Source organism: Perkinsus marinus, assembly GCF_000006405.1.
Source record: "Perkinsus marinus ATCC 50983 genomic scaffold scf_1104296972058, whole genome shotgun sequence".
Lineage (NCBI taxonomy): Eukaryota > Perkinsozoa > Perkinsida > Perkinsidae > Perkinsus > Perkinsus marinus.
This window is the reverse complement of record NW_003201888.1, coordinates 106,530-125,830: the sequence shown is the minus strand read 5'-3', so window position 1 is coordinate 125,830 and position 19,301 is coordinate 106,530. Positions and strand designations below refer to the sequence as shown.

The window sequence follows — 19,301 nt, the reverse complement described above, 5'->3', positions numbered from 1 at the left end:
TGAACGAGCTTGGTAATAAACTCATCAGCTTTACCGGTCGGACGGACGTGATGGTGGAATTCTCATAGTGAATGATCAAACACGTTTCTTTCGAGTGCAGTGTTGGCAAGTAACAAACGGCTGATGTATTTGCAGACCTCTCCCCTACAGAGGAGTGGGACTCCGAACAGGAGCCCAACAGGGCAGGGGCATCCCTCCGGCTCTGTATATGGGCCATGTTCCTCACTGCCTGTACGATGATGCTCAGAGTGCAGCAGGATCAACTAGCGCAGGTAGTAGTTATGGGCAGAAACGTTTCATATTGAATTTGGATAAGGGTGATATAAACAAGCTATGCGATCGCTAATAATAATCGCCTTGCAACATAGTGCGTTCACTCCGCTGCGGCGGGCTAGGAGGTAGATAAGAGGTGGCGGAGCTTGCTCTGTATACAGTGACGCCTTATAGCGGTGTGGTTTGATCATAAATTTTGATTCATAGTGATATTCGTAGTGGCTAGTGTTGGAATCTACGCTTGCTCTCCATATCTAAGCTCAGGAGTTTCCTTGCTAATTATAGAAGATTAGACACTAATTATGGCAGGAGGATCAGAATTTGCTCAAAACTTTCTCATTGTCAGCAAAACACACAGTTGACCATGTGCATAGGGGTGAAGCGAAGCGCCGCAGTTCGCATACCACGTGCCAGTAGTTTGCTCCGGTTTTAGCCGTTGAAGATTCACTAACTCGACCTTAGAGGGTGTGTATCTCCGCCGAAGTGTTTTCCAATTCTAGCAGAGTATGGCGAACCGTCGAAGTAACGTATTGCATTTGGTGACCCCATGGGAGAAATCGAGCTTCAACGACAGGAATTCTACTGAATTCAGAGCTGTGTATATTGACCCGCGGTAGCGATTTTCTCGGAAATAGTTGGAAATTTTTTTGGTGTTGTTCAGCCTGGTGACGGTAGCGTCAAATCTTCGGCTAGGTCAGAACCATGAGCTCGACGTGGCCAAGCTGCTGCCTCCAAAATCCAACGTACCGCACTGGGTTGAATTTCGTGGCGCGCGACATTGTATCACTAGGATGTCTTCTTCTGTTTTCAGTCATATATCCGCGAGTTTGATTCTCAGCGATTGATCGCCAGTGTGTTGAATGGGCCTTGGCGATCTACTACGTATTCTGCAGATGATAAGAAAGAGTCGGTCGAGCAGGCGGCCAGTGATGATGTAGCGATGCTGCGTAGCATCGACCTAAGGCGGTACGCTTCTAACAAGGTGATGCCTAGATTGAAGTTGGTGAAGTGACTTGGTTTTTTTCAGGGGGTGTCGGACTTGTGCTCAGCTGGGGGTAAGCGATCTTGTGTGATGGCCTTGGTGAAGGACAAGCACGAGAAAGGTGAGATCACGGCTTTGGTTTAGTTTGTGTATATACCAAGGAACTGTAGGTAGAAGCTGTTTCCATCTGGCTGCATCATCTGATGGTGGTATCGGTGTATTTGATGTTGTTGCTGAAAACGACACTGTTGTTTGTCTTGGGGATGGCAGTGGAGTCGAGGTAGCAGGGTATGTAGAGGTTGAATATAGTCGCGAAGCGATGCATATAAAATTTGAGCTCCTGTGGGGCATAATCAACTGACTCGAAATGGTAAACGGTTTGATTCGAGTGGTGTCGAGCTAGAGACTCTCTGAGGCGCTCGGAATGGGCCGATTTCTGTTATTGGGAGAGGGTAGCCAAAACTTGTTCACTCCTTTTTTCAGTTCACCCTGTGTATAGATACATGCCTTGTTACCTGATCGGTTCTCTAATCGAGCAGTGTATGTCTGGAGACCAGCGGGAAACGAAGAAGGCTCCGGGGTCCCTATAGATTGCGTTTCTACTGTAGACACCACTACTGGGCAGTGCATTGGCTCGGTACCTGTCCATGCAGCCAGTAGCGGGGGAGAGCGCGCCACTCGGGCGCGGCATGTGCCTTGCAGGTTACTATGCTATGGACTTCCGGGAAGAAGTGGGTCAGAAGGGCAAGGGCTCGAGACCCAGGTCCAAGTTGGTGAGTGTGACCTATGACTATCAGCGATGGCAAGCTGTGCTTCGGTACGGCACTCGAGATCTTATTGTGGCTTATGACGATCGCTCAGGTCGTATGTTGTGGAGAGCACCGCCACGGGGAAGTCGCCAGTGGCAAGCGCCGCCGAGTTCAAATCAGTGTTGTTCACTTCTCGCGGGCCTTTCTGGGTGGTGGATTCACCCGAAGTGTCTGATGGTTTCGTAATTCTAGTGGTTGGCACGGAACCTCAAATAGGCATTCTGCATGCTGCATCGCTCTACGATGCACGAATAGGACCAGCGTCAAACCAGTGGGTGAGGAAAGGCGATGTGCTACGGTGAGTCCCATCGAGTGCTTGCGGTATGTGTATTACTCTATGTAACCGTTATGCGAAGTAGTATTCGCGACGCCTTGAATTTTCGCAAGATCAAGAGTCAACTTTGAGTAATATCAACATGATGACAATGTGAATCAATTGATAATGTTTCGGACAAGTTTTCCGTAGACTATAACCGTATTCTCAAATTGAAAAAAGGTCATCCCGGAAATCTAGATATGACTAACTGTTTGCTCCGAACTGTTAGTTAACCATTTAGGGTAATTCCGAGAGTATGGCTATGAATGACTCAGTCGATGTTGGTATTGGTCAGACGTGAGAACACCCGTTCGGCCTACTATAGACACGTCTCGGGTAAAATGATCGATGATAGCGTCTCTGAGGTAGAGCGGCAGAAGGACAGATGTGTCTGCTCATCAAAACTGGCTGAGTGATTCGCGACTTGTTGTTTCTGCACTCGAGTTTCCATTGAACCTTTTGTATTGCTTTTCTGACTGGAACTTCCGGTTATTGCTCTGGTGGTGTCCTTGTTTGTTTTGTGTCAAAATTTCCACGCGAATATTCGACCAGAGTAGCTTTAAGAATTGCTAGTAGTATTCTACTTTTTTCGATTGTACATTCATCTTGGACTTTGTTATTTCACTGAAGCTAAAGTTGAGTTTACGGTTCGATAAAAAGGAGTAGCGATGGACAGCAGTGGGCGTTCCAGCGCTGCGGCCGACCCAGACGAGGAAGGATCTGCACACTCGGGTCTACTAGCTGAGAACAGCAGATCGACATTGTCTCCATAGGAAATGCAGCGTTATCTGTTACAGGCATCTCTGTGGGTGGATTCAGACCGGATGATCTCGGCTTGTGGTCAGTTGGGAGTCTTCTTGTTTGTGGTGAGATGCGGCTGAGCTCACTGAGGTGTGCTACTTGACCGGACTCCACTCTAGGGTGATCGGCTCGTTCGTCAAAGGCATTCGCGGGATCGGGCAGAGTTATTAGCTCAGCAGTTTCCAGGTCCCTTCCTGACTTGGGCTCAACGTGTTTCGGTGTCTTATGCTAGCGATAGATAGACTTACCATCTAACCAGTATAGTATTCGTCATGCGAATTTCTGTGCATCTTTACCACATTAGGAGAGTTGATTTGACAAGTCAGTGGGGATGGAGATAGCAACTTAAAGGTTGCGAGAGTGAAACTTATATGAAGCCACGGCTACCCGTCGCCATTGCTCGACTTGTCAATGTGGCCAAAGCGGCTGATGAACGGTGCAGGAATGCATTCAAGCTGAGAGGCTTGTTTAATGCAGCATTGCTATCACTCGAGATGGAGTAGGGTCGTGACTGCAACACTGCGTTGAGGTGCCTGCGGTAGGTTCTCTGTGGAGGGCTTGAGTCAAGTTGTCTGGGCAGCGGCACGGTTGAAGCATCGAGATGAAGACTTCTATGTCCATCTATATAAACTGACAACTGTAGGAAAGTCATGCATCGGTGACACATGTTTGTGAGCCCAGGCGAATACGTTCACGTTCACAAGCCGTAGCGCTGCACTCTATCTAGAGGCCTTGGCCCTGGACAAGTCAGCTTGGTCGCAGAGTGCTGTCGAGGCCGTCATGGAGCAAGTCTCGTCGCTGACCATAGATGAAAGCAATCCTCGAGATGTATGCCAAATCCTGCGGGCTTGTGTGAAACTGGAGAGAGGCTGCCAGGCTCCATCATGGGCCATCGAAGCGGCTCTGCTGACCATTAGGAACGACTCTTGGGTGAGTGAGCTCCCACTACTTGGTAGAAGTGAACGAAGTGTGGTCAGGCGACCGGTGGATCTCATAATTATGAAGCTTGCGTCGAAGAGCTGTGTTGGTCGTTGGCGAGGATTCGTAGCACGCGAGCCCAGATGCTCAAGGCAGTGCATGAAGCTGTCGATAGTGAACGGCTCGTAAGGAGGCTGGGGGGGCTCGTCCGCTCTGACTCTGTCGAACTGACGAGCACTAATCAACATTGCGGTTCCTGTGAATTCATTTCTCGTATAGATTCTGTCCAGCATGGCCCCAGTCCAGCTAGCATCTCTTCTACTCTCGATGGGTATGGCCTCAGATGCCGGTGAGACAGGGGAGGCCAATAGAAACGTCCGTCTGGGAGCAGCACTGCTAAGGGTTGCCTCTCAGGCCGTATAACCATCTCTGCAAATCGAGCGCTCATGGCTCGGCTGGTCTCCTATTGCGAGGCTGGGTCGTGGGTCGGTGTCACGGCTCCTGCCCTCAGCAGCGTCGTCTGGGCGTGTGCTCGCGTCGGAGTTGAGCAGCTCACTGACATCACTATTGATGCATCACACCCGTTTATGTCGATGGACTTCAGCAGCCTTAATGAGAAATCGATGGCACGCCTTATTCATGGTGCTCTACAGCTGTACAACGGCAAGGTAGCACCCAGCGCGGACCGGTTGGTCGATATCTCTGGCACAGTTGCCAATCTGGTTGAATATCGAGAAGTTGGCACCTCACCTGAGGAGACTGGTCCCCCTTATGAACGCTAGGGAGGTCAGTGATATCATCCGGGCGTTGCCACCGACAGCAGCGAACGAAAACAATGGAGTGTCGCGGTATGGAAGACGTGTCTGAGCTTATTCGTTGTATATCAGCTAGCAGGCTTATGACTGCGATATGGGGAAGGACCTTGGCGCTTGTGCAAGAGGTCGCTGATGACACTCCTCGTAGAAGTGAGTGAGAGGTGCCATACGTACGGTTTATCGCGATTCCCGACCTCAGGCAAGGTGGACGTCATGGCATTGGTGGTACGGTGCTATGGGCTGATCCCTTCGGCAGAGGTGGCAGCAGCAGCTGAGAGTGTGGCTGGATTGGAAAGTCAACAAACCCTCTTGCCAGAGCAACGCCTCTTGAACGCTCTTGGGAAGACTGGTGCCACCTATGTGTTGCCACAAGCCTTGGTGCAAGCAACTCTCAAGTCTCTCGAGGTATCGGACAGCCGGCTTCTAATCGATATTGACCCTCATCACCTTCGGTCAGGAAGGCCCTTGTGGTCCACAGCAGACCTTGGAAATCTGCTCTGCTCTGTTGAAGACACGCGGGTATGGCCGGGAGGTCTTCCGGCTGCTCGTGACGATGATCCAGCAGAACCGACTGGTTGGGCTGGTTCAGCGTCAGGCTCCCTGACCGAGCCTGCCGTATTTGCTCTTAGGAATTTCAGAGACTTACCTCAACGACACTGAGCGACATCTCTACAGCTTCTGCCGTTGAGTTTGAGCTGGCAGGCTTAGGTACATTGCTTCGCATGGGCTGATTGCTTCCCTCGGACTCGCCACTCCGAAGACTGATGGCTTCTCGTCAGGTCGTGGTTCAGCCAGACCGACTGATTTGTCCCCTACACACGTATTGGAGATCCTCGTCGAGGAATGTAACCGTCGAGAATGGCGAGACTTCACTCCTGGCCAGCTGAGCCGCATATTCTGGGCATGTGCCAAATGCGAAATACATTCCATTATATTGAAGTCCACCTCTAGCGTCAACCCGCTGCTTTGGGTCTCCTTGGACGATTTCAGCGGAGCGGAGATGGCCAATTTCGTATGGGCTATCCACAAATTGGCTGGGAATACTGTAGACTATAATTCGTCAGCTCTCGACATGTATTTTTTCAGTGGCCATCGTGGTGCAACATTCAAGCGATCAGCTCCTCGAGTGCGCCATCCACGATGAGCCTCCATGATCTCGGTGTTTTAGCGTTTGCATTGGCTAAAGTGGAAGGGACCTTTGCTGACAGGTCTGTAACGTGTCTGACCGTAGTCGCCTTGAATTGCCTTTCAGTGTGTTCGACAGTATTTGGCAACGTTTGAATATTATAATAGCTGGAAGTCCGAGACCAGACGGGAAAGGTGGATCTCCGCTTTGAGAAGTATCAGCTACCACTGTTCTCTACAGAGACAGCCAACTTGGTGTCGATAATGTGGTCTTTTGCATGGAGAGGTTGCTCAGACGGAGTGCAACAAATGAGCGTGTCGGTCATGGACGAATTGCCACACCTCTCGGCTGAGACGCAGGTTGGTCTCCTCCGACAGGCAAAGGCATGCGTGTCCACTGTCAACGTTTTAGAGCTTAGCACTCTGGGCGATGGCCAAGGCGAAGCTGCGTCTCCCAGCATATGTCTCTAGGAGTGTCCAACAGAGTCTACTTTCACGACCGAGTGAGTCAGACGACTCTTCTACGTCACACATTGGAGCTCAGTTACTCGGCATACGGCGAATGCATTGGTGAACCTGTGGGTCCTCCGACCATCTCAAAGAGTGATCTTCCCCAACCCTCTTAGCGATTTCCCTCCTGAGGGCTTGTGGAAGCTCGTGGGTATAACAGCTGCCAGTCGCTCGCTTCGGCGTGAAGCACTCTCACTAGCCCTTAAATGCCGTGGAGTAGTCGTGCCTTCAGCTGCGGCTCATTATGCTGGTGATGAGTTCCGTTGTAATCATAAGATGCATTTGATCATGGTTACTCAGGCTGTCTCACTGTAGATGAAGGCTTCTTACAGTGTTCTCCCTTACGAATCAATATACTGCGACCATTAGTTCACGTCAATCGGACCCCTCCGAAATATTTGACCAAGTTGGCATGTCACCTGTGTGATCTAGCATAATGCATTTGTCCCTCGACTGCTGTTTCTGACGTTTACGCTCTGTGAGTTGTTAGAGTGGGTTCTCCATATGACAGTTGTTCAGTGAGAAGGAGAATCTCAACGTGCTACTTCTTCGAAGCACCTTTCGACCCAAGTTGAGGCGCTCTCCTAACGATACCAACGTGGCCGATACACGGCGTATCGGCCAGGCTATCACCTTGCCGGGATCTCATCACCCCTGAGAGTCATTAATTTTAGACGCCCTCAGAACTTCGTGAGAAATCAAAGTCTTCGGGTTCCGGTGCGAGTATGGTCGCAAGGCCGAAACTTGGAAGGAATTGACAGAAGGGCACCACCAGGAAGTGAAGCCTGCGGCTTAATTCGAATCAACCCGGGAAAACTCACCAGGAATGGCTAATTACTCAGCGATGATTGAATTATCGTTGATTATCATAATTGTTTACGAGTCGGTTGTGGGGCCATGTCAGCAGACAACGACTTGTTGTTAACACATCCGAATCCGATCTGATTACGAGGGTTAAAGACGCGTGAGACTGATACTCGATAGTTTTCTCATATCTGCTTTAGCGCAAGACTCAGCTGGAATCACTGAGTGATTATCACTCTTATGTGCTTTTGAACCGTGATTGACCTTGTAACGCAATGATCTCCAGAGGGAGAAAACTTTGTCAGAATAGGCCCCCTTGTAGTGAGTATCCGTCGAATCTCAACCTAGCTCGCTGAAATTCAGGTGGAAACTTACATACATTTTAGAAAATAATTGACCATATGGAGCAAAAGTTGTTGGGAGTTACAGCAGTGTAGACAAAGAGACAGCCCAACCACGGCTTGATAGTTCTACTGCCTTCTGGGTGTAAACTTCTGTAGAGGGTCGTTAACGAGATAGAGCTTCAACCTACAGTCACTCGCTATACTTTATAGCCAATATAAAATGCCTCGAGCGTAATACTAAGTTTACGCGCATGAAAGAGTGACGAGCAGTAATATTCTCCAACGCTCGCCTGCGTGGCAACGGAAGCGGCCACGTTGATAATATGAAATGTTACGAAAAGTATATTTAGGTCGTAGACAGAAGATCATAAGAATCCAGTACCAAATATCACAATCTAACTAACCAATTTTATGGGGAAAATGATTGAGACACCTGATCACGGAATGGTGTTAAACATCGTATCGAGAGCGATATTCATACCCAGAAAGCGAAGGGAATGAGCTCAACAAGGATTCTAAAGAAGTATCTTGGGCAAGCGGGTTCACGGCAGAACGAGGATCGCTATGCGAACTGCTAGACTCTGCAGAGGAGACCACTTGAAGGCTAGGAGAAGAATGCTGTGGTGCTGCAACTGTTCGGTCTGTATTAGACTTCATCAAATTGAAGCACTGAGCCAACATCATCTCGCTCGCCTGGGTACGATTGTGAGACATCGGGCACGAACTGTCATTGCATTGACCCGCAAGAAAACTTGGACAGATCCTATCAGCCTCCTTAGCATAGAAGTCTTGTAGCTCATATATAGAATGAGCATATTGGCAGTCAGGGTCGTTGCAGTTGGGCCTCGTACAGATCTTAGTCTTGTAGAAGTTTGGACGTGCGGCGAGCTCCTCTATAGAATGAGCATAGGTACAATCTTCACCATACTTGCAGCTTCCTCGAATAAAGTGACGGCAAAACTGAAACCATGCAATGTATTCTTGTTTGCATAAAGTTCTGATGACTCTCACTTTGGTTTTATACAACTGTTGCCTTATACCGCTTCCCAAGCCTTCGCTCCCGTCACCAGGAACCGCTCTCTGGACCCGCGATTTGGGGAGTAGTTGCCTTGATGAGTGGTACTGTGCCGGCGATGCACCGCTGGTGGTGTACCTCCTACCACCGGAAGGAGCGTTCCCGGCGGTGTAAGACATTGGAGGAAGCAGCGGTTGGAACATATGGCTAATAGATATCAATTATGAGCATCTCGCATCACGCAAAAGCAAGCAAGCCACTCCAAAAATTAGCTGACAAGAGCAGTGATAGGAAAGATAGATTCACGAAGGCACATATACGTCGAAGTGCGTACGACGGTTAGAACCTGGAAAATTGATTCCTCGAATCGCTGCCATGCATGATTACCATAGCTGTGCATAGCATATTAGTCTTTCTCGTCCATATCAGGCTGAAGGAATGGGAACCTGTCCAGCATATTGCTTCACGAGTTCCTCCATATTGGCTATAGATTGCATGCCCAGGAGACTCAAAAGGCAATAAGGACGTTGATAGTGGTTGCTGACGGTAGCCTATGGTGATGTCATACAGCCCTGTGAGTTACTCAAGTAAAGGACAAAGGTTCTGACCCCGTTGCTGCCGACAGTGGGACCGATCTGGGCTGTCCTGCGGCTCAACAGTGCGAGTTGGCCTGAGGAGGCTTCCCATGGTCGAACGTATCGTTGGGAAATCCTGGAGACATAGCTCAAGGAAACCAGAAAGGAACACAACAAGCACAGCATGTGGAGAATGGCAGATCATGGTGCGAACTACCGCAGACCGGCCTAATTGCAGGCCAGGAGGAAAGTCAGAAGCCGGGCCGCTCTCAGGAATGCTCAGTAAACCTTCGGCATTGACGTGACACCGCAGTGTCGAGCTGATCAATGATCAGCCCCAAGGGGACGTGATAGACGACCTCGTACTCTTTAAAGGAGGTCGGTCTTATCCCTGGCCTAGAGTGCCTATAGGGCCGTGAGGGAGTCAACCAGCGATAGTGAGGAGGGAGAGAGACCGTCGAGAATGTATGCAGCACAGAGTTCACCGTACTGGCATGTCAGAGAATAGCTCTGATTCGCGTCACTGAAGTGACACTGTAAGTGACGATGTCACACCGACGTGCTGTGGCAGCACCAGTGATGCTTGCATGGCAGTCGTCCTTGCTCGACCTCGCGTTGGGAGAGGCTCTTCACGGCTTGATTCGGAATAAACCATGTGTGAATTCCGAAGCGCAGAACGATGGGTTCGCGTACATTGTCAGGAGATCGGCAGACATGTTCACGCAAAGAACCACTCTAAAACCGCTTGCGTCACGATTTTTTCGTCATTACGGATGTTCCGAAGATTGGCACTCTCGCTTAATATTAGACAATAAGAGGATTTGTCAGAGCCGCTCGACGTTTATTGGATGACCACATTGCGTTGATGTCATTGACGTAGCCTAACTCGAACGTGCCGTGACAAGGAACGATTCGTTCACGCGAACAAGCTGTGTTGCGTGTGTGAGAAGGACCGAATCAATCCCATTCTGTTTGATACTCCTATTGACAGTGACTTACACAGGATCGTCTGAAGTGAGGCCATGAAGGCTCGAGCTATGAGTTGTTACACCAAAAACCCATCACCCGCACAGAGGAAAGGATTGTCGACGTGAAATTGCCAAAATGAGTTATTTAGTTTGACCTAACTGCACGAGATGCAAGAAAAAGCATTTTGGTTCATCGCTGATGGGACTCGCAAGCTCGCGTTGCAGACAGGTGATTACTGTGCTATAGAATGCTAGCCGCCACTAGGCACCTGGGTGAGACCTCTCATATTGCGAAGCAGTATTGAGGAAGATGTGTAGCTGACCGGAAAGAGAATGCCCGGCTCCATCTCGTGTAGTGCCTTGCATACAGTGTGGGTGTGCAAGGCTGGTCATTTACCATCACGAAGGCATTAGCCTCCGTGGACTACTATATGTTCCTCGACGTCGATGGCCGTGCTGAGAGCAAGAAGTTCGGTCAGTGCGTGCGGTCATTGTCTGTGGAAGTCTGCAAGGTCCCAGCTGTGGTCGAGCAACTTACAAGCCTATGTAGTGATGTTATTGTTGGGTATGAGCTCTGCCGGTGAACTAGTGAGACCCCCTATTAGACCACCACTGCATAGTCACTTTCCCTTGTAATGTATCCTCGTATAGTATGCTTGGTCGCTCGACACTGCCACTCCCATGCTGACGGCATGAGAGCATTGTTCGACGGAGGGCGGTACGGTCGACCTGTGGACTTTCTAAACACCTCAGCAATACAGGGATTGCTGGCCAGCATATGTTCAGACGATCGTAGTTCGCCATATGGTCCTATCCAGATCGGGAGAGGAGGAGCAAGTAGAGGCCGCAAAGGTAGTAGGGGAGTCAGGCGGCGCTGAATAGGTGCGGCTGGATGCGGTCGTCAGGCAGTGGGAGGTTCGAGTGCGCTGGTATAGACGGAACTTGGTCGGCAATGGTAGTGGCCTTCAATGGAAGAGAGTACAGACGGTTGTGGTCAAATATTCAAGCCCATCCGTTTCCTAGCCTCACCCCGACTCGGGCGTGTTATGTTCCGGACTTTAGCCGGCGTCCCTGCGGGTGGCGATTGAAGAGGCTGTGGCTCTACTATAACCACATGGGTAGAGACGAGACCACCGTCCGCAGGGAAGTGATCGTGGCTGACATCGCAAAGGTCGTGGAGGAGGTCGATGGGTCGTAGACTCCCTCCCAGGTGCAACTGATAGAGTTTAATAGTTCTTTCTGCTATTTGCAGCATTTTCGAGGATTTATGGTACTGTTGCGTATTTTGGCGTTAAAGATATCTCTGGTAGTACCATATGACTTCTCAATTTCAATTTCATTGTGATGAATCCAATCGGCTACACCTCCCACCTCAGCAGCATTACCCTCGTAAGAGTGGCATCAGGCGAAAAGCCTCCCAGGCTAGACGGCATCCTCGGTCGGTCGTGCTGATGGCCACCGACTTCACACCAATGGCCAAGGCGCCGCAGACATTATTGTCATTCCCAGAGGTGGAGGAGCTCAGCCGTACGGTCCTGCTCACCAACATGCCTATGCCGCCTAACACGACAGGGTACGATCTGAGCCCTGCTGAGATGGCAGCTGTTGCCAAGTTCTATTCGAATTGGTTGACCACCTATGGCTCGATAGAAAAGGTATAAGTCGTAGCAGCTCGTCGTGTGTGTGGATGTCCCCATCTAGGTGGAATTGTGCGACCCTGCGGGTTCACTGGTTTGCGTTTTCACCCACAGGGAAGGTGCATTATTGGCCGTAGCGGGCATGCACCAGAGTCGGCCGGTAGTAGTCGGGACCCGCGGCAATGCTCGTGATGGGCAGGTGAGCTCTCGCTCCAAGGCCGGTGCTCACCTGCACGACAGGTCATAGCCACACTGGCCTCAAACAGACGTAAACTTCACACTATTAAAGGGCGTCAGGTGGGGAATGGGCTCAGCCAGAGTGGTCCGTAGATGTGTCCAGATATACTCCTATGAAGGCATGTTGCCCTTTACTACCACGAATGGTCATATCTCGGACACTAAAGTGACGGTGGTGGTCTGTCTCAAGAATCTACCGCCTGAGTCGACGCGTGAGCAGGTCTATGCGGTCATCAGCCGATTCTCTAGGGTAGAAAACAAGTATGCGCATCAGCGTTCAGATGGTCGTTGTAGTCGGTGTATATTCCTCCGGAACCCCAGATTGCGGGTAAACTTTTGTGTTACTTCCGAAGCTCCGGCGAGGCCCATATCTTTATGGCAGCAGTGAATTATGCATGTGGTGATGGTCCCGTGTACTTGGCCGAGGAGACATACCGTAATTTTGTAATATCATGGGCTACGCTCTATAGCAGTCGCTGTAACGAATTCGTCCCGGTAGATACCTAGAAGTTGGATAGTAGCTGAGGTCCACGCTCACAAGTTCAGAGATTCTCAGGGGAAGAGTAATAGTCGCCACGAAATAAGAATATCTACATGGTCGGCTACATGTGTTGGTGGCGATATGAAAATTTTGGAAAGTGTTTATTGATTTATGTACACTTCTACCCGAATTCGTATGAATAACAATATTTTTTGGAAGTTTCCGCTCAGAATTTTCACATTCGGTCACCAACGCATGTAGCCGACTATGCGCACCTTTTCCCCACACTGGCAGTAGTAGTTTGCCTCTCCGCAGATTCTACATCCATAACGCCTTTGTTGTCAACGGCTCGGAATCGTTATAGCGCGTTAGACGTGTTGTTGAGGATGGCACGGGGAAGGCTAGATGCGGACAGCATGTGTAGTAATGACGACAGTTATATGCTTGAGACCAGCTGTGATGGAAGTAGGCTGTGGGGATCGAACCTCCGCGGGAAATGAATGCACGGGTTGTCAGGTGTCCGCTGCCCTCCTAGTTCCGCTCGCTCAACCCCGCGATCTGCGCCGTTGCTCGTACCTCCCGCGGCATTCCAAGATCCGATAGGCAACCTTCTGGTTCACAATGTAAAACGTGTCCCACTCACTCCAGCCTGTTGCAGCGCTCCTGTTCAGCCCATCGCTATCCACGCTCTACGTAGAGCTTATGAAATGCTAGCCGACTGGTATCCCCCGGGAGCCCTCACTCTGGCTAAGCCCGAAGCCAACGTCCGGCATCAGAAACAGCTCAGTAGCTGCTTATGGTAGGTCGAAACCGTGAGTGAAATTTGTTCACTTGTGTGTTCAGGCGAAATCATATTGAGGAGGGAGTGCATGGGTCGGCTGTAGGACAGTAGGGGAATGGTCGAGGCTCTTGGACTATCATAGACTCTATATGCTATGTGATTAGTGCACATGGTCTTCTATTGGAAACGCTGCGATTCGGGATTAACCAAGGCGTTTCAATATTCACGCTCTGTTCTTGGGTTCGTCAATGCATTACACCCGAGGGCAGCTATCTCGTTCCTATTAGAACTATGACGAGGGTTCCCGAGGTTAATCTGAACTTGGGGTAGGATCGTTGTTGTCTGTCGAGAATGGAGATGATATGTAGGAACTCGCCGATTCGCAACATATGCACTACGCGTGTCTGCTGTATTGGTGCTGGATATGTTGGGGGTCCTACGATGGCTATGATAGCGTACAAATGCCCACATATACAAGTAATCTGTTACTACTCACCTCGGCATACACTCTGGTGTTAGGTCTGTGTCGTGGACTTATCGGAAGAGCGCATTGCTGCATGGAACTCGGACGAGCTGCCTATATACGAACCGGGACTCGCTGAGGTCTTCTCCTGAGCACGCAAGACCAAAAAACCAAGATCTAAAATTTTTTCCATTTTTACAGTGAAAATTTTTCTCGGCCTTAAAAATTTCTTTAGTCGTGAAGTAATGTGTATTGAGGGATGATGCTGTTGTCAGATCGTGAAGGAATGCCGCGGTCGTAACCTGCACTTCTCGACCAACGTCGCCTCTGCTGTTGCTGATTGTGATATCATATTCGTGTCGGTGAACACTCCGACCAAGTAGTACTCGCAGTGTATGTAGCTGGGGTCACTGCTATGGACAGGAAACACGGTCAAGGAGCAGGGCGGGCTGCTAATCTGGCGCCGTGGGAGGGAGCGGGCCGAACAATAGCGGCTCATGCGAGAGGCCCTAAGATCATCATTGAGAAGAGCACTGTGAGTGGCCAGCACTGAGGGCGCAACCTTGACTTCATGGCTCAGGTGCCGGTGAGGACGGCCGCTGCCCTACAGAGGGTCTTGGATGGCCAAGGCACATCTCAGAAATACGTTATTCTTAGCAATCCTGAGTTCCTGGCTGAAGGCACGGCTATGGCGGACCTGGCGAATCCTGATAGGGTAATAAGACTGGCATGAGCCGGCGAGAGTCATTGATGGCTGCTAAGGTTCTCATTGGAGGACCCCAGAATAGTGACGGTCGCTTTGCTATCGACGTGGTTGTTGGAGTCTACGCCAGTTGGGTGCCTCGTGAGCGCATCATTACTACTAACCTGTGGTCCAGCGAGCTCTCCAAACTAGTGGCCAACGCCTTCTTGGCTCAAAGGGTTTCTAGTGCGACGCCTGTGGGAGTAAGTTCTTTATAGGGCCCCGTAACGCAGGTATTAACGCCATTTCGATGTTGTGTGAAAAGACAGGGGCTGATGTGAATGAAGTCGCACATGCCATAGGTCGGCGTTCTCGAGTTTGGCTACTCCTTGATAACACGAGCAGGCACTGACTCTCGCATCGGTCCTAAGTTCCTCAGCGCCTCTGTCGGCTTTGGTGGATCGTGCTTCCAAAAAGACATCCTCAACTTGGTGTAAACAGCATAGGATGTGGCGTCCGAATGGCTGCCGTTGAGATAGGTACCTCTGTGAACAGTTTAACCTCCCTGAAGTGGCGAACTACTGGCGACAAGTAGTCGAGATGAACGATTTGCAGAAAACCCATTTTGTGAGTGTGGGGGGAAATTATGCACATGGTCAACTACATGTGATTAGTGACAATATGAATAATTCTTATTGGTTTCTGACACTTCTACTGAATTGATGTGATCTCCTATAATTAGTGAGGAAACTTCAGAGCTCAGCTGAGGGAAGCTAACATATATTTCAACGGGGCCTTAACCACAGCGTCACAGTTGTGCCCACTGGCAGGTCCAAACGATAATTAACTCGATGTTCAACACAGTGCAGGGAAAGAAGATCTGTATCCTTGGCTTTGCCTTCAAGAAGGTCAGTGTGTTGACCTATTGGGTTCATCTATCAGCCTTTTTGTAGGACACTGGTGACACTCGTGAGACGGCAGCTTTGTCGGTGTGCGCTCAGCTCATGCACGATGGTGCCATTCTGCACGTGTACGACCCCCAGGTTACTCGAGAGCAGGTATCAAGGAGGAATAGGGAGTTCACTGGAATATGTTTCCATCAGGCACTGCTGGAGTTTTCCGATCATGATATGTCTTTCGACTTCGACAAGCAGTTCGTGTCAGCTATCGACCCCGCTAGTGCAGCGAAGGGCTCCCATGCTATTGTTGTGCTCACTGAATGGGATATGTAAGTTAGACTTGTCTGCTGGCCTTGGCAAGTGGCTGTACAGGTTTAAGGAGCTTCCTTATGAGGAGTACTTCAATACTATGATCAAACCTGCCTTCATATTTGATGGTCGCAACATCCTGAATCATGGGAGGTAAAAGAAGACAGCCGTGAAGTGAAGACACTCTTCTTTCAGTCTGATCAAAATAGGCTTCGAGGTCCATGCTATAGGCAAGGCATTGAGAAACCGTGGCCTCATTAAAGCAACTCCACGATCCGTTACGGACTCCCCTGAGTTGGGCATGTGACTGCTTACAGAAACATCTCGAATGAGACTGTAGAGGAGGCCGCCCTCGTGCATGTGTGTTCATCCATATCACAGTTCATGTCGTTGGAACCTTACATTGTTGTGTTAAGAGTTCCCTTATGGGTATATAGTATCATGCCGAACACCAACGGCAACGCGCGCGCTACAAAAGGTAGTTGGATATATATTTCGAGGTCGCGCGCAAATCGATCACGTGATCGATTTGAGTTCGACTCGCTACCCGAGCCTGCCTAGACCTCATCGACATCCATCCACCCCTCATCATGGCTGATCAAGTACTATTCGGGTGGCGTTGAATTCTATCGGATGTTACTAGTGATGTGCTTGTGTGACTATCGGCCTAGTCAATGTGAAATCGCTGTAGTTCTACGTGTATTCTACCGTCGTTGTTGCCTTGTTGAGTGGTCGAATTGTGATGATTTTTTCGTTTTTTATTTCAGCACGAGAAGGCTTTCCAGAAGCAGGACGCTGTCTTCCTCGGAAACAAGAGGGCCCTCAAGTCGAAGAAGGGTCTTCGCTGGTTCAAGAACGTCGGACTCGGTTTCCAGACCCCTAAGGAGGCCATCGAGGGAACCTACATCGATAAGAAGTGCCCCTTCACTGGCAACGTCAGCATCCGTGGTCGTATCTTCCGCGGTATGGTGATCTCGAACAAGATGGAGAGGACTATTGTCGTTCGTCGTCATTACCTTCATTACATCAAGAAGTATAACCGTTTCGAGAAGAGGCACAGCAACACCGCCGTGCATTGCAGGTAGTATCAGCAGGGAACATAGTCGCTACTTTGGCTCCTCGAACTGAGCGGTATTCGGTTGGTATCATAAGATTGTTTTTTTCAGTCCCTGCTTCGAGGCCAAGGAAGGTGATATTGTGACTTGCGGTCAGTGCCGTCCTCTTAGCAAGACTGTGCGTTTCAACGTGTTGAAGCTCGAGAAGAACCAGATCTTCGGTACCGCCAAGAAGCAGTTCCGTCTGTTCTAGAAAAGTGTAACTCATAGCTGGAATGGAGGCTGATGGATGATAACGGTCGTCTGGGAAGATAGCTTCTTTCCGTTTAGTGTGTTCTTGTGTTGCAGCAGTTCAGAAATTATGGGAACAGGAGGCTTCATTAGGATGATCGTCCCTCGCTGGAATGATACTCATTTCTTCATCAACTCTTATCACATATGCGGAGATTGATTGATTGAGATGCTCTTCTGGAGGACCCATAGGAAGAGTTGACGGGGTATCATCACTATTCCTACACAGGACTGACCGAGAGAGGGCTATTTGAGACACGTGAATGAAAGTAGTTTTCGTCCCTCCTTACTGAGCTGCTCGATCTACTACTATATAGTCTAATTCGACATTGAGTGTAGTCGGTTGGCCGAACGTAACAGCCTTGAGGACGTTCGGAAAGAACAAAAGCGATATGGTCTTGGACGTGCGTTACTGCTGTGTTCATACCATGGGAACACTGTAGAAAAGGGCCCCCCTCACAACAACCCAGTCGGTCCACTGATGTGTCCAGTCAGGTGATACTGGGTCCTCCTTCGCTGTGTAGTGCATCGTTCTGGAAAGATATCTCAACCACTTGACAGTAGTGATAAACTCCCTAGAGTAGGAAGTTTGTCAGTGATGAATGGTGATGGTGGTCACCATTGAGGCGGTCATCCCTCCGTCATGATTCTACCTAGCGTATAAATTGATCGTCTGTCCGCTGTTAGCATTCTATCGACAAATTGTTGTTGAGTCCATGGCACTCGTGAGCCCCGTGGTAGACGAGAGTTCGTACTCGATCGACCTGTCCTGACTCCACAGCACGATAGAGTACACAAAGGTGACTCGGCGGTACTCTTGAGTGAAGGGATTAAAGAGCGAATAACCGTCTTTATACTATCATGCAACTGACTTAACCCAACACTGTCATTGTCATCAACAACAGCTGCAATCGGTCGTGTAAACAACATTCTTCAATTTTGCACGGAGGCACCTGATGATAGTCTATCGCCTCTTGTCTTCGTCAAGGCACACCTTCAAAATGCTGTATTTGAGCCCACAACTTGTCGATCTGGGCCTGCCTTCTTTCTCTCCTTTCATTGTATTGTCTGGGCGCTATATCGAGTCGATGCATCAAGTTCACCACGCGGTCTCGATGTGCCTAAGAAGTACAGTCGGAGATGCTATTGCTGCCAGAGGTGTACCCTTGCAATGTTCTGAGTTCTCGAAAGCCGAATTCTCTGCTGATGCTCAATCATGCGCATATCTTGCTTGGCCATGATCCTAGTATGCAGTAGACGTTCGAGGTCCAGCAGGTGACCATCGCCCAGACCTTTACAGCATATCAGACACACCAAGAGGACCATCGTGGTGATAAGGCTTTGTATCTGTTCACACTAGTGAGCATCCGACGCATGCAACTATGAGTGTCTCTTACTGACAAATGCACCTTCATGCACGCTTCGGAAGGACGAATGCCATCCCTCCGTGTTGAGGGAGAATGGGGACTAATCATCATTATAACTACTACTCAACCATAGGCTACCATTCACGAACACAAGGCGAATGGGTTCGATAACAACCAAGACAGCACGTCATGCAGCATTCGGATAGCCTATGCTACTCTGAGTGGTACTTCTTCATAGCCTTCAGTTCAGCCCGTAGAGCAGCCTCTTGTTCTCGAAGGGGCTGCAATGCGCCTTCGTACTCAACCTCAAACGCCTCGAGGGCCGCCCGGAGCCGTGCTTCTTCTTGCTGATCTCTCTGAAAGGATATTTTCGATAGAAGATGCATTGAGAAGGGTTGAGTCCGACTTCTATTTCGAGCTGTAATTGAGCATCTCGTGCCTTGAGGATATTCACTGACGCAGCAATGTCTTCGAATTCTCGAACGTGTGGTAATATTTGGTTCCGCAAGGCGCGGTCGTGCAGATATATCGTGCAGATGTAACCGATGATCGATAACGACAACATGACGTTGAAACCATAGTGGACCTGAACAGGCTCGATTTATACTAGATTAGAAAATCAACAATGGAAAGACAATTTTGGTGAATTGTCCGCCGGGTGTATCACCGTGGATAGCATTGGTCGCAAGGAGAGCATTCGGAAACGGCATTTGGAGAGAGGCGTAGCGTGAACACTCACCTGCCTGAGCGTAGGAAGGCGTTTATCAACTTCTGGCTCTGATGACTGTAGTAACTCCTGATGCTCTCCTAGAGTTAGGGGAGACTTCACCACAGTGTCAGTGCC

At 49.6% G+C, this 19,301-nt stretch overlaps 6 protein-coding genes across 6 annotated transcripts; 5 read left to right on the top strand and 1 right to left on the bottom strand.

The window, feature by feature from the left end:
- Nucleotides 1–208: 208 nt before the first annotated feature.
- Nucleotides 209–2,796, top strand: Pmar_PMAR025864 (hypothetical protein; the record flags this gene model as incomplete). Its single annotated transcript, XM_002766713.1, has 8 exons — nt 209–272; nt 1,167–1,255; nt 1,301–1,376; nt 1,426–1,535; nt 1,755–1,911; nt 1,958–2,072; nt 2,117–2,362; nt 2,676–2,796. The coding sequence occupies 8 exons, from the start codon at nt 209–211 to the stop codon at nt 2,794–2,796; spliced, it is 978 nt and encodes a 325-aa protein (XP_002766759.1).
- A 756-nt stretch (nt 2,797–3,552) lies between these two features.
- Pmar_PMAR025863 (hypothetical protein) lies at nt 3,553–6,986 on the top strand (the record flags this gene model as incomplete). Its single annotated transcript, XM_002766712.1, has 16 exons — nt 3,553–3,680; nt 3,724–3,820; nt 3,863–4,111; nt 4,159–4,284; nt 4,379–4,448; nt 4,514–4,767; nt 4,811–4,947; nt 4,994–5,064; nt 5,114–5,366; nt 5,623–5,959; nt 6,001–6,122; nt 6,167–6,234; nt 6,281–6,399; nt 6,452–6,542; nt 6,584–6,799; nt 6,850–6,986. 16 exons carry the CDS (start codon nt 3,553–3,555, stop codon nt 6,984–6,986), a joined length of 2,475 nt encoding a protein of 824 aa, XP_002766758.1.
- Nucleotides 6,987–7,641: 655 nt separating this feature from the next.
- Pmar_PMAR025862 (conserved hypothetical protein) lies at nt 7,642–8,921 on the bottom strand. The gene is made up of 2 exons (XM_002766711.1): nt 8,709–8,921; nt 7,642–8,657 (listed from the first exon to the last, which is right to left on the bottom strand). The coding sequence occupies exons 1-2, from the start codon at nt 8,913–8,915 to the stop codon at nt 8,148–8,150; spliced, it is 717 nt and encodes a 238-aa protein (XP_002766757.1). The 5' UTR covers nt 8,916–8,921; the 3' UTR covers nt 7,642–8,147.
- A 1,765-nt stretch (nt 8,922–10,686) lies between these two features.
- Pmar_PMAR025861 (hypothetical protein) lies at nt 10,687–11,453 on the top strand (the record flags this gene model as incomplete). Its single annotated transcript, XM_002766710.1, has 4 exons — nt 10,687–10,801; nt 11,042–11,107; nt 11,161–11,233; nt 11,318–11,453. 4 exons carry the CDS (start codon nt 10,687–10,689, stop codon nt 11,451–11,453), a joined length of 390 nt encoding a protein of 129 aa, XP_002766756.1.
- A 110-nt stretch (nt 11,454–11,563) lies between these two features.
- Nucleotides 11,564–16,051, top strand: Pmar_PMAR025860 (UDP-glucose 6-dehydrogenase, putative; the record flags this gene model as incomplete). Its single annotated transcript, XM_002766709.1, has 23 exons — nt 11,564–11,910; nt 11,957–12,091; nt 12,133–12,189; nt 12,233–12,379; nt 12,424–12,573; nt 12,629–12,692; nt 12,926–13,075; nt 13,127–13,233; nt 13,282–13,409; nt 13,454–13,498; nt 13,760–13,868; nt 13,911–13,994; nt 14,130–14,233; nt 14,278–14,389; nt 14,435–14,569; nt 14,617–14,782; nt 14,830–14,898; nt 14,942–15,029; nt 15,076–15,163; nt 15,367–15,444; nt 15,490–15,764; nt 15,808–15,897; nt 15,940–16,051. Exons 1-23 carry the CDS (start codon nt 11,572–11,574, stop codon nt 16,049–16,051), a joined length of 2,832 nt encoding a protein of 943 aa, XP_002766755.1. The 5' UTR covers nt 11,564–11,571.
- A 283-nt stretch (nt 16,052–16,334) lies between these two features.
- On the top strand, nt 16,335–17,124 carry Pmar_PMAR025859 (40S ribosomal protein S11, putative; the record flags this gene model as incomplete). Its single annotated transcript, XM_002766708.1, has 3 exons — nt 16,335–16,346; nt 16,512–16,825; nt 16,911–17,124. The coding sequence occupies 3 exons, from the start codon at nt 16,335–16,337 to the stop codon at nt 17,050–17,052; spliced, it is 468 nt and encodes a 155-aa protein (XP_002766754.1). The 3' UTR covers nt 17,053–17,124.
- Nucleotides 17,125–19,301: the final 2,177 nt, after the last annotated feature.

Coding starts and splice junctions, on each gene's coding strand:
- Pmar_PMAR025862 (XM_002766711.1), bottom strand. CDS start 8,915: ATGTTCCAACCGCTGCTTCCTCCAATGTCTTACACCGCCGGGAACGCT. Junction 8,658..8,708: donor AACAGTTGTATAAAACCAAA/GTGAGAGTCATC, acceptor GCATGGTTTCAG/TTTTGCCGTCACTTTATTCG.